At 36.9% G+C, this 13944-nt stretch overlaps 2 protein-coding genes and 2 long non-coding RNA genes across 4 annotated transcripts; 3 read left to right on the forward strand and 1 right to left on the reverse strand.

The window, feature by feature from the left end:
- Positions 1-399: 399 nt before the first annotated feature.
- Positions 400-1395, forward strand: LOC108065564 (tetratricopeptide repeat protein 12). The gene is made up of 3 exons (XM_017153576.3): positions 400-667; positions 725-1069; positions 1126-1395. The coding sequence occupies exons 1-3, from the start codon at positions 477-479 to the stop codon at positions 1340-1342; spliced, it is 753 nt and encodes a 250-aa protein (XP_017009065.3). The 5' UTR covers positions 400-476; the 3' UTR covers positions 1343-1395.
- Positions 1396-3615: 2220 nt separating this feature from the next.
- LOC138913526 (uncharacterized) lies at positions 3616-8811 on the forward strand. The gene is made up of 3 exons (XR_011419295.1): positions 3616-3953; positions 4420-4796; positions 8621-8811. It is a non-coding gene; the product is annotated as an uncharacterized lncRNA (long non-coding RNA).
- Positions 8812-9162: 351 nt separating this feature from the next.
- On the forward strand, positions 9163-11062 carry LOC108056163 (mitochondrial import receptor subunit TOM40 homolog). Its single transcript, XM_017139860.3, has 4 exons — positions 9163-9652; positions 10021-10346; positions 10472-10696; positions 10754-11062. Exons 1-4 carry the CDS (start codon positions 9359-9361, stop codon positions 10872-10874), a joined length of 966 nt encoding a protein of 321 aa, XP_016995349.3. The 5' UTR covers positions 9163-9358; the 3' UTR covers positions 10875-11062.
- Positions 11063-12541: 1479 nt separating this feature from the next.
- LOC138913484 (uncharacterized) lies at positions 12542-13682 on the reverse strand. The gene is made up of 3 exons (XR_011419250.1): positions 13436-13682; positions 13142-13217; positions 12542-12697 (listed from the first exon to the last, which is right to left on the reverse strand). It is a non-coding gene; the product is annotated as an uncharacterized lncRNA (long non-coding RNA).
- Positions 13683-13944: the final 262 nt, after the last annotated feature.

Consider the following 13944-nt stretch of genomic DNA (forward strand, 5'->3'; position numbering starts at 1 on the left):
GATGAAGAAGCACAATCACAATCACAGAAGAAAACTTGCCGAAGGGCGGGGAATCTGAATCTGGTTTGAGTTAAATCGGGTTTTTAGCTGGGTTGGTTTTGGTTTTTGTGGCGGAGCGTAAAAGATTCTGGGTCGCGACAATTTAATTTGCTGATGCAAAAGTCAATTAATTTGAGAGGAATATATAATCAGATGATGGCAGGAAATGGGGGTTGAGGGCCGGCAAAAGGCAGGAGATAACGAAGACAAAAGGAAATAAGCAAGCAGCTCAAACTGGAATTAAAATATATATTACCGTGTATAATATGTTGAGCTGTAAAGAATATTTAATGTTGTCAGAAAATCGCAATAGTTACATTTTTTAAAAGTAGACATTTATGAAATGTTTTTTATGTCAAATATTAATGTTGTTACTTCACACATAAACACATTTAACAAAAAATACACAATCACACTTTAATAAAAATATATAAAAAATGTCCTTGACCACCAACACACTGGACAAAAACAAAGACAATGAAAAACGTCTTAGCTTAGAATTACCCAAACCAGAAATTTTAATATATCAACATCCCGAAACCGATGAGTCCTTTCTCGAAGAACATCCTTCCAAAGTCGCAGAAGTGATCGAGTGTCTGGAAGCGATAGAAAATGCCAACAAGACTGAGTGAGTAGAGCAGGGTAGGCAATAAATAATATCCGCTATAAATAGTTTTATCCCTAGTTTGTCAAAAAACAGGAAAAAGTCGACGCTTAACATAAACGAATTTCCATTCCTGGTAACACAGCGAAATGAAAGGAGCACTACAACTTTTCGTCGAGCTAAAACAAAGAAAGTCCCGATCAATACAAATCAGTTTACTTTTATGCGTCAAGTCAATCCAGATGCCGAGGATCGAATTTTGGCCCGGAAACAGCGAGAAGATGTGGCCGAAACATTTCGGCGGATGGGAAATTTTGAGTATCGCAAATCAAACTTTGCTTTGGCCAAAAACTACTATACAAAGGGTCTGGAATATATAAAAGACACGCCTGTTTTGTATGTAAACAGAGCCATGTGTTCCATCAAGTGAGTTAATGTTTCTTCTTAAGGTTTAGTATTTTCAAATAATTTGACTCTTTAAGGATGCGCGAATTTAAGCATAGTATCATGGATTGTGACTATGTACTAACAGAACTGGATGAAAAATATTTGCGTGCTTGGCTTTATCGGGCAGCGGCGTATAAACGCTTGAATGATGAGGCTAACTATGAAAAGAGTGTTGATCAGGCTAGGCGATTAAACAGATCACAAGCCGAATTTATCGAGGATTTTTTGGAAAAAATGCATTCGCTACTCTAAGCGAATGTTAATAAAATTGTATTGTACTAAAATCTGCAATTTTAAAATAATATTTGGCTCCATGAAAAACAAATAAAAAACATACACTTCAAATGTAAAGGGTAAAATTGTACATTAAATTCTTCAAGATAACAAAATCATTTTTTCGAGCTTTAAAATCAAAAACATTTTAAGGACAATTTTTAAATTTAAGATGTTGAATTCAATCATTTTGCTCAATCCTCATCTCATTCCCAAGCCAATTAAGGTGAAAATCACTTAGTATTTTCCTAGCAGACTTCAGCTCCTTTCCTGGATTACCTCATTTCCGCTTCGAACACCTTTGAGTTGGCTGTTTCCACAACATTCAGCTGATTAGCCGCCCAGATTTTTCTCCCTTTCGCTCTCTTTCTTATTTCCTAATTAACTGGCAGCTCATAAAAGAAAAACTCCAACAAATTGATAAAGGATGAAGAGGCAGGACAGCCAGGGGAAAGCCATTGGGAAAATAAATTGAAAAAATAAACTTTTGTCTAACTTTCTCTCTCTTAACTTTCGACTTCAAGGTGAAAGCGCTGGAGACATTTATTTTGCGCTTAATTTTTTTTTCTGCCATTCATTTTGCCCCTAGGCCTTCCATAAAATGCACTTCAGATGTCCGAAAGCAATTTTGCGAAGTCTGATAATTCCATCTGACTGGATGGGCTGGTTGGTCCTTCTGGCCTCCTTCTGCAGGCCATTAAGGCGAATGTCGACCGGCAGAAGTTGACCCAAATATTACTCAGCACATTCGTAGGCAACAAATTGCGACTCGGACTCGAACTGCGTTTCTGGGGCTAATGTTCAAGTGGCTGCTGGTATACTGGGGCTACGACTTTGCTCTCTCTCAGTCAATTTGATTTTTTAATTAAATTTATTATGGCAAACAGCATAAAATTTTATGTGGTTAGTCCATTTCTGGGTCACATTGCTAATGACTCTTTGGGCCGGAGTCGGATTCCGAGATGCAAGCTGCAAGTTGGACTTCCCCCCTACTGCCCCCAATAGTAATCTGCTGCTAATGCCTTTTGGTTTCTGGTCTCTCTGGATCCTAGCTTTTCTTTCTTTCTTTCCGTCTGTGTGCTTTCTTGTTTATTTAATTATTTTTTATGAAAATTGTATTTACCATTCGGCTGCCTTTTGGATTTATGGAATTTATTTGCACATATAAAAGCTGCAATATGTTTGTCAAGCACATGGAAAGTTGAAATTTATATGTCTGGCTCTGGCTTAAGTCAAATCTGAATGGTAAGGAAGCCATATTTCAATTAAAAATTTTTGTCATTTTCCAAAGTATTTTTAATGTATTGCTTTGTTGAACTTTGAATATTATTTTGAAAATATTTATGGATTGTGAGTAAAAGTAAAGTAAGAGCTGCTTTTCAATCAGCAATAAAGCTTTAATAAATGAAATACATACAAATTATAATTTTATCCTTTAATTGTTTTCTTAAATGAAAATTGAAGAATTTGCTTAAACTTGTCTGCCAAATTTGCGAAAATTAATTTGTCTTTTAATAAATTTCCCAATACTGGCCGCGCACCTGAGACCGGGCTTTTACTGGACATAAAATAAAACGAAATTTAATTGAGGGCCGGGGCGAAAGGCAAAGGCAAAGCCAAGGCTAAACGTTTATGCTGTGGTCGTATCTTTAAAAAGAAATATGTACGCCTGAATGGGCCACGCACCATTTACGAGTCTGTGGTGGCTGGACGGGCGAACACGGCGTATACGCAACATGCAAGCAGCAGAGCAAACACATTGCGTATACGCATCATGCAGGCACCATAAACATTCGCAAATAAAATGTGTTTAATTGTAGCAAACAGAGCACAAAAAGAAAAAAAGAGAGATGAAAAAACGGGAATACATAAAAGAAAGCGAGACACAGGCTAAACAAAGTGGAAAGTCCCGGGACCAAAAGGTAATTAAAGCTGCCAGTGAAAGTTTTCACAGTCCTACATTGTTAGTTCAATCGCTCGGAATAATTTATTAATTAACTACAATTCGAAATGAATGAATGAACGATTACAGGCAGTGGAATGGGGAGGAGCCAGAAGCGACAATTCTCCGATTCTCCGGCGATTCTCCAGTGCACGTAACAGGAAAATCAATTAAAAGCGCTTTATGTGCGCGACAGTCTTGACTGTCGCCTTCGATTCGATTCGCTTCGGTTTCGGTTCGCTTGGGTCCCCCGAGTTCTGGGACAAGTTTAGCGCCTGCCAAGTGGAACTTTGTTAGTTTCTAATTAATTGTTACAGTTACAGACGAACGCTGAAATTGACTGCAGCAGCAGCTGCTTAACGAAAACCAACTCCCAACTGTGTCCTCCTGCCAATTTTAGCAGTCCCGGTTATTTATGTCGGATGCTCGGCATTATTTATGTTGCATATTGGGCGCATTGTAGTAAATTAACCGAGGAACACCGGCAGACAGGAGTTTTGCCTCTCCCTCTTCTCCTCCCAAAGCGGAGACACAGCTGGCGTTTTCCCTCTTTTCCGTTTATTGGAAATGTCACAATAACTTTACAGTTATGACAATTTTATGGCCAAGATTTGTGCTCGAGCACGCGGATTCCCCACCGAGATATTGGTAGGTAATCAAAATGCTCGCCGGTAATTGAATTTCTGACTTGGATATAAATTTGGCTAATGAAAGTCGGAGCATAAAGTGAATATTGATTAAAGTTTATTCTTTAGGGAATTAAATATTTCACATTTTATTTTACATGATAAAATCTAAATTGCAATCAATAAAAAGCCTCTGAAATTTAATATTCATAAACTAATTTCCCAAATGTTTATTTTTCACTTTCAGCAATTCATTCGATGACTTTCCTTTACCCCGATAATCTTCAAAGGATTGGCAAACACATTCAACATAATCTTTTTTCACTTCTTTATTTCTCATATATCGAGTGCTTAACCCTTGGGCCTAATCTTTAATCTTTCATTCACTTTACTGGCACTCTGTTTTTTCCCCAATGGATATTCAATCATCGGCCATCTCCGTGCCCGGGATAACATTTTCGATAATTACCCGTAAAATGTCTAGCTAGCAACAATTGCCAACACTTTTCACATCCCACATACACAGCATACGTACATGGACTTGGCATCCTCGAAAAGCCAATTGAATGGAATCCCCATCTTCATTTCCGTTTTGATGGCCATAACCAGGAAGCCTCGGCGCTCTCATCCCCCCAAATCCGCTGTCGATGGTATCCAGTACTATCAATACTTAGCTAGGCGCCAAAGTCAAGTCGTGAACTAGAGAGAAAAAAGAAGCAGCCAGAAAATAAACGACAACGGAAACGGAAAAGGCTTAACAGCTGCGCTCACCCGGACACTCAGAGATATAGAGATGGTGATGATGATGGTGGGGAAGCAAGAAAAGAGGAACTGGAAGGAAGGGAACTGGACACTCTCAAAATCCGTAAGCGCATAATCATGAAAATTGTCAGTACATAATGCCTCAAAAGGGCCGATAGCAAAGCTGAAAAGGCGGAAAAGGTTTTTACTCGCATCTTTACTTACTTTACACGCTTGACTTTGTGGATGGCCCCGATTGCTGACATCGATGTGGCACAGTGGCAAAAAACCATGTGTAAAATTAAAGAAATTTAATTTTTGTGTTTTTTAAACCAAGAGGTTTAATAAATACTATTTTTAGGACTTTCGTACGATATAACATTATAAAAAGTTAATAACGATACCCCTAAACTTTATTTTCTTCCCGAACTATTTTAGTTTAATCAAAGGTGGCCTTTTCCAATTACTTTGGCATCACTGTTTGTGTGTCTCTTTTTCCCCTGCGAAAATTTGTAGAGCGGAAAGTAATTTTCTTGCGCTTTTTATTCGCTCTCGTTTTTTATGGGTCGATTCGGAATGTCCTCTTCAGTCCACTCTCCTCCGGTGTCCACTTTCGACTGTCCCCTTGCCTTCCTGGGCCTTCTGTGTCCTTTGCTGTCCTCGTATTAGCTGCCCATCCTTTGCAGAAAAGCAGCAAAGGCTGCCCAAGGAATAAAAAAAAAATCAGGAACATGGTCGATTGTCCCGACTAAAGGTTACTTATTGTTCTGTTGAAACACGTCTTGCTAAATAATCATACGTAATAGAGATGAGAAAACAGCGATTTTTTTGATATATCACAATATGATTTCGATTATATTGATGTTTTCAATAGAACAAAATTATTAAATATAAAAAAATATAAAAACATCGACTTTTCTGTTAACTTTCGATGCTCTTTTTTTTAATGAACTTTTATATATTGATTATACACATTTTCAAAGCGAACATATATATACCTTTCTTTTTTTCTTGGGTATAAAAAGTAAGTTTACTTTCACATGCCGGCCGCACTTCGATTTTGTTGTCTGACTTTTTATTTTCGACTCGATTCCATTTGTTGTTGCCATCGATGGGTGGTGGATTCTTTAGCTTTGGCTGCTGGCGTTGGCAAAAATCAACTTTTGCACGTTTCGATTGTGTAAAGTTTTTATGGCTTTTTGATTTTTTTCACTTATTGCCTGCGCCGCCTGGGGCGAGAATGTGGACGTGGGTGTGGAGCGACTGAGGGCCAGCAACCCGCTGTCATCATCAATAAGGTGCCTCATTGAAGGCACTTAAATAATTACAAAATAATGGATGCCAATGGCAAAATGTCGAAGACACTTTTAAGCCACTTCGATGGGGAGGCGGAGGCCAGTCCTTAATGCAAATCGTGCCCAAGTGCCACCGAGTCGGTTTGAGAACTCTTTCACTTCACGTCAAGTCATAGGGATATAGACGGGCTCTCTGGAGGAAAAGCGAGCGAGGTATGCAAATATTTGGTGAAGCGAAAATCAGTAAAAGTACTGAGGGGCGAAAGGCCTCTGTTTGTTGTCACTTTGATTTGTTTGCCTCATTGTAAATATTTAATGGAGCTGAAATAAGTGTGAAGAAGCTGAGAGCAACTCACAGCAGATAGGGTTATTCGATTCACTTTTTATTCTCCTCAAGTACTTTTATTTTCTGCGCGAAGTTGCGCTGTTCATTTATTTCATTCCACATAATATCAAGAAAAATTTAATTTATTTTTTTCCCATTTATTTTCAATCACAAATTAAATTGAATATTCAAATCTACTGCTAAATTTATTACTAACTTTTCCTCCTATTAGTTCATAATATTTTGTTTGCATTTTGTTCGGATATTTGTATACATTTAGATTTCAAATATTTGTTTAAAAAAAGTTCCGCTCGACAACAACAACCAGTATATACTCCACTTTCAGCCTTGTTGCTGCAATTGTTAAAATCCCATTTCAATTCCCCTGAGGTGGCCAACGCACACAAAAGTTTAAATGATCACAAATAACATTTATTGATAACGAATTTACAGAAGTGCAGCCCTCCACATCAACTTCCTCCTCGGAAAATTGAAATTGCTTAAAATATTAAAAATTTATTGCCCACTTCGACTCTTTTTTGCTGTTTTTGTATGTATTTTTTTTGGGTTTGTTTTTTGAAGCGTAATAAATAAAATTAAATTAGATGCAAAATGTATAAAAACCCTGAGCAATTAAAAAAATAAACACGATAGTAGGAACTTTACACACACGTAAACAAAAAGAATGAAATAAAAAACTGGAAAACACGAGATAAATAAATAAATTGTGCATCGAAATGCGATTGAATTGTTTTTTTTTTTGTTCGTCCTTCGATGTTTTACAATTTTACAATGGTGGATAGTAAATATTTTAAATGTTGGCGCATTTTTTTTTGCTTTTTCACTTACTTTGTCCACAGTGTTTTTCATTTGTTGCGTATCATTTATATTTCAATTTTAATTTATATTCATTTGAATATTTGCTTGGGGCGGGCACGTATTTTTTGCCTACTTTTTCGGGCACTTTATCGGAAAAAGCTCATAAGTTAATAGAGGACAAGGAAGAGAAGAGTGAGGAATCGATGGACGAGTATTGTAAATCCAATTGCTCTTAACAGCGAATTTCTCTTGAAACTACACTTTATTTGTTTATTTTTTTGCTCTGGAAATCCGATTGATGTTGCAACATTTCATTCTGAACTTTAAAACTTTCCGCAATTTGGGTCAATTCTGTTGACCTTTTTGAAAAAAGGTAAGTGCGTACTTGTGGCAGCGCAACAGTTTGTTTTTGCTCGCTGAAAAAATGTCGACATAAATATTAATTGATTTTACAAAATTTATTAAAAGTGGGTTAAAGTTAATAAGCTTCAAAGGTGACTGTTGAGTAATGATTTAAAATTCTGAGTTATTGCTAAATAAAAAATAAAAAAGGCACCTTTTAATACCTAGTGAATGGTAAAATTTAATAAATATTGAATTAAATTAAGATAAAGTTTTATTCTGAGTTATGTCTAAACTTACCTTTGTAAAATAGATAAAATTTAAGTTACCATGATTTTTAACTCCTCCTACCAATTAGGCTTCAACAAGTTATTTTAGTGGCACTTGTGCTATTTACTTATGATTATCATGTTGAATCGCCCATTCCAAATAGACCTTTTCCTTTGAGCATTTGCGGTTTTCCGCAAACTAAGAATGCGGGTGGATAGCTCCCCTTATATTTTAGCATATTAAATTAAAGCAAATGGCTGAGCCAAACCAGCCAGACGGCCCGCCAGCTGCTGGCTGAGTGATAAATTTAAGTGCTGGCGTCTAAATAAGTGATGTCTTCACCACCGCGTGGAAGGCGAGGGCTTAGCTTATGAGGAAATGGAAATGGGAAAGCGGGGAAAGCCGGGAAAGTGCGGAAAGTACAAAAGCCCGAGCCGCGACTGAGCTGCTGAATAAACAACTTTTGCATTTGCTTTCATGAACTCCGACTGGAAATCGGCTTAGACAACGACATCTGGGAAACGTCATTGCCATTGTCATTTATTCTCTTTCGTATAGCCACCGTATTAGCTTTCTAAGCTCAAAACATTTGATTACATTTCCGAAAATTTCTTAAAAATCTCCAGAAGATTACAAAATTTTGTAGGTTATTTAAATACTTAACATAAAAAGTTAATTTTCAAGACCTTTATAACTATTCGAACCACGAGTTTTTAATAATTTTCCTAAGAGATTCCAAGGAAATTAGCATTAACAGATATTTTTATATTTGAACAATATTTATTTTATAAATAAAACTATTTGTTTTCCGTTAATAACTATAATCTTTTAAACTTCTACTATATTTTGGTATTAGCAACTTTAACTTGCTTTCTCACATCCTTCGAATTTAATCAGGAAATTACACAACTGAGTTCAATGATTTGTCGCTCGAGATTATCCCATCCATAATTCCATCGAGTGAGTCAGATACCAGACCAATAGCCGAAAACAGCAATGAGGACCATAATTCTGGACAGACACACGCGAGTCGCGGCTCCATACATCATCATCATCTTCCGCATCTTCGTCGCTCCGACCATTATCCTTTAAAAGCTCGCTTGGACTCGATGTTTAAATATTTCATGTCCTGCCGAATGGGCAATGAAGAGAAGTGGAGGGCTAAGAAGGCGTTGGCGACAGAGAATAAAAACCAAAAGGCAGAAGACGCTGGCATATAAATAATGTAAAAAGTGTGAAATGCGCCTAATGGTGTGCCAAGCCCAAGAAGTAAAAGCGATGGCGAAAGCGAAAAGGAGCCCATGAAATGGCGCATAAAATGACAATTGACAGCTGATGATATTTTTGCTTGAATGCGCTGTAGGAAACGTCTGTAAAGCAACCGTCCTCCAAAACCAACCCATGTATATCATAAATATTTGATCGAACATCAGGTCTATGTAACATTTTCGTTTCTTGTTGCCAGGTAAGGGCTGAGCGAAAAATAAAAAGGAAAACAATTCCAGTTAAACTCGCCGACAAACTCAGGCTTCATACATTCGGTGCCGCGAAGGATCAATACCGAATTCCACATTACACACTGTTTTTGCATTTTATACCACGTTGTCGTTCCATTAAAAGTACAAATAAAACAATATGTCATGCAAGAACTGTCCACCCTACAAGAACTCGGAGCTGGGCGTCTTCTTTCCCGACTGCTTCGAACGCGTCAGCGGCCATTGCAACAAGAAGAATCCCGGCAATGTCCAGAATCTGCACATCCTGGCCCACCGGGTCATGCCCAAGTTCTTCGATGGCATCGAGCTGGACTACCTGCACCGGTTGGCGCCCAACAAGTACATTACGGCCTCCTGGGTTCTCAGCCACATCAGGGCATCGGGATTTCGCTTCGGCGGTCTGTACACATTCCGCGTCCAAGATGATACTATGGTGAGTTGATTATAGTTTTTTTGTATTTTATTAAAAATATTACAAACCTTTAAATCATCTTTTATTTGTAAAATTATACTAGCCATCTCCAGAATATACTTATGTAAAAATATTATACTTATGTAAAGATATTTAATATATTAAAAATCAAAATAAAGTGCAATTAAAAAACTAAATTAATAAGTGAATATTTTATGAAATAGTATTTCGGCATTTATGGTTGACCGCTTACATTTTTTTGGGAATTTAAAATATTCTTTTTGTTATATTTACTTAACATTTTTCTTATTTACAATTATTTTGTTTTAAATATTTTATTTATTTATTTAATATTTTATGTAAATATTTGTAAATCGCCTTTCTTTTAGTACACCCCCACCATAATGGGCGACATCCATCCCACGTCGCTGGCGGCCAACCTGAATATCCTGTACTATCCGTTCCAGTGCCTTCGCATGGAGGCCATTATGCAGAAGGCCAGGGAGGCTGCTCCCGTGGAGAGCCAGTATACGATCGAGTGGACGAGACAGTGCGACACTTGGACGGCCAATTTCTATAATGTTCGCAATGAAAATGGACGCTGTACGCTGTCCGTGATGAGATCGGTGTCCGCCCACTGGGCCCTCGGCGGGGAACTTCTGCTGGAGTGGAACGAACCCCAGAAACTGACGCCGGATCTGGCACTTGCAGCTCGGTAAGATAATCTAGTTATTGGAATTAAAATAGTATTTAAAGCATAGATAATAATTTAGCTATAAATTCCAAGATATTTGTATTATAATATAAGATCTTTCATATTAAATTACCATCACATTTCAGTTACTCCCACTATAACTATTCCCTGGCTGCCACCGCCTCGAGACAGGGTCTGGATGTCAGCTATTGGCAGCGCATTCATCCGCAAATCCAGATGGCCAATCTTTTGGCCTGGAATCGTAATACCCGCAAGACCATAGCCACCATATGCTATCAATGGAACTTCTGGAACTCGGCCGTCCATGGAATGTTCGATTCGGACGCCTCGGTGGGCTTCATGTGGACCAAGTGGGTATTGCTGTGGTTTCGAGAGTCTTATCTGAAATTATTGTATTATTTCTCTAGATACCTAAGGCATTTGCCACTGCAAATGGGTTTCAGTGTGGTGATGAACCTGCCCACAGATCGATTTGCCTTCGGCATGCGCTTTGTTTTGGATCCGAGTGGCTTGAGACGGGGCGAATAATTGTATTTCTTTTATTATATGTACTACCAAATTATCCATTGCAAGTCTTAGTCCAGAGTTCAGAGAATTACAAATTTGCCGTTTTGGAAAACTTTTATTTAATCAAATATTCCAAAAAGTTTTCTGATTCTAATTTTAATTTTTCCTTTGACGTTTAAATACATTTGCGGTGGAACTTTGCTCACAAATATTTTTTTTTTATTTAAGCACTTTTTAGCCACACGTTGCACATTAAAAGCCAGAGACTCGGAAAGTTTTTCCTTCTTGCAGGCGAAGAAGAAAACTCGCATGCATTTGATTTATGCGCTGGCAAGTCTAGACACTGTAAATATTTTTTAATGCCAGCACGAAAGACCAGAAATCTCAGCTCAAGAGGGAGCTAAGAAATTTATATGTACTTATACAAGGACATGTGTATCTATAAATCTGAAATAAATACAATTTACACAATAAATTTCCCGACCACTCGCAGCTGAGGAGTTGGGCATAATTTAGACCGACAAAAAGATAATGGCTCTTAATCCGATATAGAGCTCAGAAGTATCCCCAGATGGTTCACTGCTTGACCCATAAACCGGAAAAAGGACAGAAAAAAGAGTGCAAGATGGACAAAAAAAGAGTAGCCAAGGCCTAAAGCAAAACTTTGAATTGATTTTTGGTTGAGAAAAACTTTTTAGCCAACTGAATTTTCTTAGGCAAACATTGGTTGGCTTTAATTTCCAGAGTTTCGTGTGTGTGTGGTATGAAAACTTTTTTGCACGCACCCACACGGACATTCACTTATATGAGCAAATATTAATATTTCAATAAATGGTGAAAATCCTTTCGCCAGCCTACCCACAATCCCACCATCATCAAGGGGGTAAGGCTGGGTAAACTTTTCCGAAAAGACCCCGGGGCCAGTCTGCTATCCCTTTACACTTTTCCCGCTTATCGACGACTTTACAAATCATTAGATTTTCATATCCGATGAATTTTGCAACGATTTAAACAACAAAAACCGAACCGAGACCGAAACACAAATTTTTCTGTCTCCTGCTTTTGCAATTTTTCAGCCTCGATATGTCAATTTGTTGTTTTTCCACGCTCATATGTGGGCAAAAGGAAAATGGGAAGCACATTTCCACGGTAGTGTCGCCCATTTTATGTTTATTTAAACTTCCCTTGTAGGCGGTAAATGGAGAAATGTGCAAAAGGAAACCCAGAAATCAGAAATCAGCCACACTCATAAAAAAAAATCGAAGAATTTCCTTAAAATCTAGAAAATTCTTTCTTGAATTTTTGCCAAAGGCGACCTCACCTTTGTTTCAAGAAATGGTTTTTTTGAAAGGCACCATTAAAACCAGAAAAAATATTTCTTGTTTTAAGAAATTAAATTTCTTAAAACAAGAAAGGGTTTTTTAGAAAGCCACCATAAAAACAAGAAAAAATATTTCTTAAAACAAGAAAGGCGATTCTTGTTTCAAAGGTGGTTTGTTTCTTGTTTCAAGAAATTAAATTTCTTAAAACAAGAAAGGGTTTTTTAGAAAGGCACCTTTTGAACAAGAAAAATTCTTTCTTGTTTAAATTTCCTTTCAAGAAATTTTATTTCTTGATTTAAGAAATAATATTTCTTGAAGGGAAGTTTTATATTAACACTGAAACCCTAAAAGTAAAATGTAACTTGGTTTTTTCTTTTGCATATTTTATTTATTTAAATTTAAAACATTTAACACTGAACATTTAAACAATTTTAAATAACACATTTTTGACTTAAGAAAACATTATTATAACCAAATATGTAGTTGCAGGCATAAAAAATTATTTTCTTCGGCTTTCCTCATCTGGAAAAAAAGAGTTATTGGGATATCAATGATTTGTTTTTAGATAAGAATAGATAGATGTTTTTAGATAATAGATAATAATGTAATGTTAATAATAGCCAAAATACAAACACGTTGGTCAGACGACCGAGAGAGGAGCAAGACAGGTAGAAAATGAAGAAGGAAGGGTTGAAAATCTAATTTCAGAAAGAGCCACATACATACATATATATTTACATACAGTCCTTTGCGCGAAGGGAGACCGAATGTAAGCAGGTCAGATCATGACCATTTTTAAGAAGGAGTAGAGAGAAACGTCGCGACGCGTAGGTCAAGCGAGCGAGAGAGAGGAGCAGAATATGAAAGGGTTGAAAATCGGGTTTCAGATCGGGTGAGCCGCGTACATGCATAGATATTTACATGCATACATAAGTATGTCAAACAAATACAACATATTTTTCTTACCTTAGAAGGTTTTAAAACAAAATTACAGCTTCGACAAACAAATTATTTGGCTGTTGCAACTGCAGGTATTTTCACTCTGAAAAATAAATAAAATGCGAGTAATAAGATAAAGTTATTATAGAACTGTACACCCACAAATTTATGTACAAATGTATGTATGTACGTAGCTCTTAGCTAAAAAACAATTCACCTAAATTGGTATACGCTTGTTAAAGAGATTTGAAATGTATCCTTTAATTACATACATACAATTGTACGCCCGCTATACAAAAAATTATATACATATTTACATACCTTTGAATATTCGGAAAAAGGCTTCACCTCTTATCCGCTTGAAAATCACGTCCATCACTCACGAATTTTTTTCACAACTGACGCTCGGGGGATCAGAGAAGTCGGTAGCCGGGTAGGCCCTTCGTCCCACTTCGTTTTTCTTGTCGTTAACATTCGGCAGCCGAAGGAAGTCAATGGCTACTTTCCTATATTCTAGGGTCATTTCATTCATATATTCAAAGGTGATTTTGTCCTAAAATACGTACAAAAATGTTTTGGCTGCGACGGCAAAACAGACATATGAGATTTTCATTTTTGTATTTTTAAGAAAAATTCTTTCTTGAATTTTTTCCATCAAGAAAGGTTTTCTGTATTCAAAGGGCAATTTTCTAATAACAAGAAATTTTTTTTCTATTTTCAAAGGTAGGCCGATTCAATGGCGAGATTTCCAAAATTTAGAAATTAATTTTTATGAGTGCATAACAATGGCTGCCTTTTCTGCAGAACAAAAGGCAGTGAGGGAAAAATAA

The sequence above is a fragment of the Drosophila takahashii genome, chromosome 3R, assembly GCF_030179915.1.
Source record: "Drosophila takahashii strain IR98-3 E-12201 chromosome 3R, DtakHiC1v2, whole genome shotgun sequence".
NCBI classification, from domain to species: domain Eukaryota; kingdom Metazoa; phylum Arthropoda; class Insecta; order Diptera; family Drosophilidae; genus Drosophila; species Drosophila takahashii.

Coding starts and splice junctions, on each gene's coding strand:
- LOC108065564 (XM_017153576.3), top strand. CDS start 477: ATGTCCTTGACCACCAACACACTGGACAAAAACAAAGACAATGAAAAA. Junction 668..724: donor GAAAATGCCAACAAGACTGA/GTGAGTAGAGCA, acceptor TTTTATCCCTAG/TTTGTCAAAAAACAGGAAAA. Junction 1,070..1,125: donor AGAGCCATGTGTTCCATCAA/GTGAGTTAATGT, acceptor TGACTCTTTAAG/GATGCGCGAATTTAAGCATA.
- LOC108056163 (XM_017139860.3), top strand. CDS start 9,359: ATGTCATGCAAGAACTGTCCACCCTACAAGAACTCGGAGCTGGGCGTC. Junction 10,347..10,471: donor GATCTGGCACTTGCAGCTCG/GTAAGATAATCT, acceptor ATCACATTTCAG/TTACTCCCACTATAACTATT. Junction 10,697..10,753: donor GTGGGCTTCATGTGGACCAA/GTGGGTATTGCT, acceptor TTATTTCTCTAG/ATACCTAAGGCATTTGCCAC.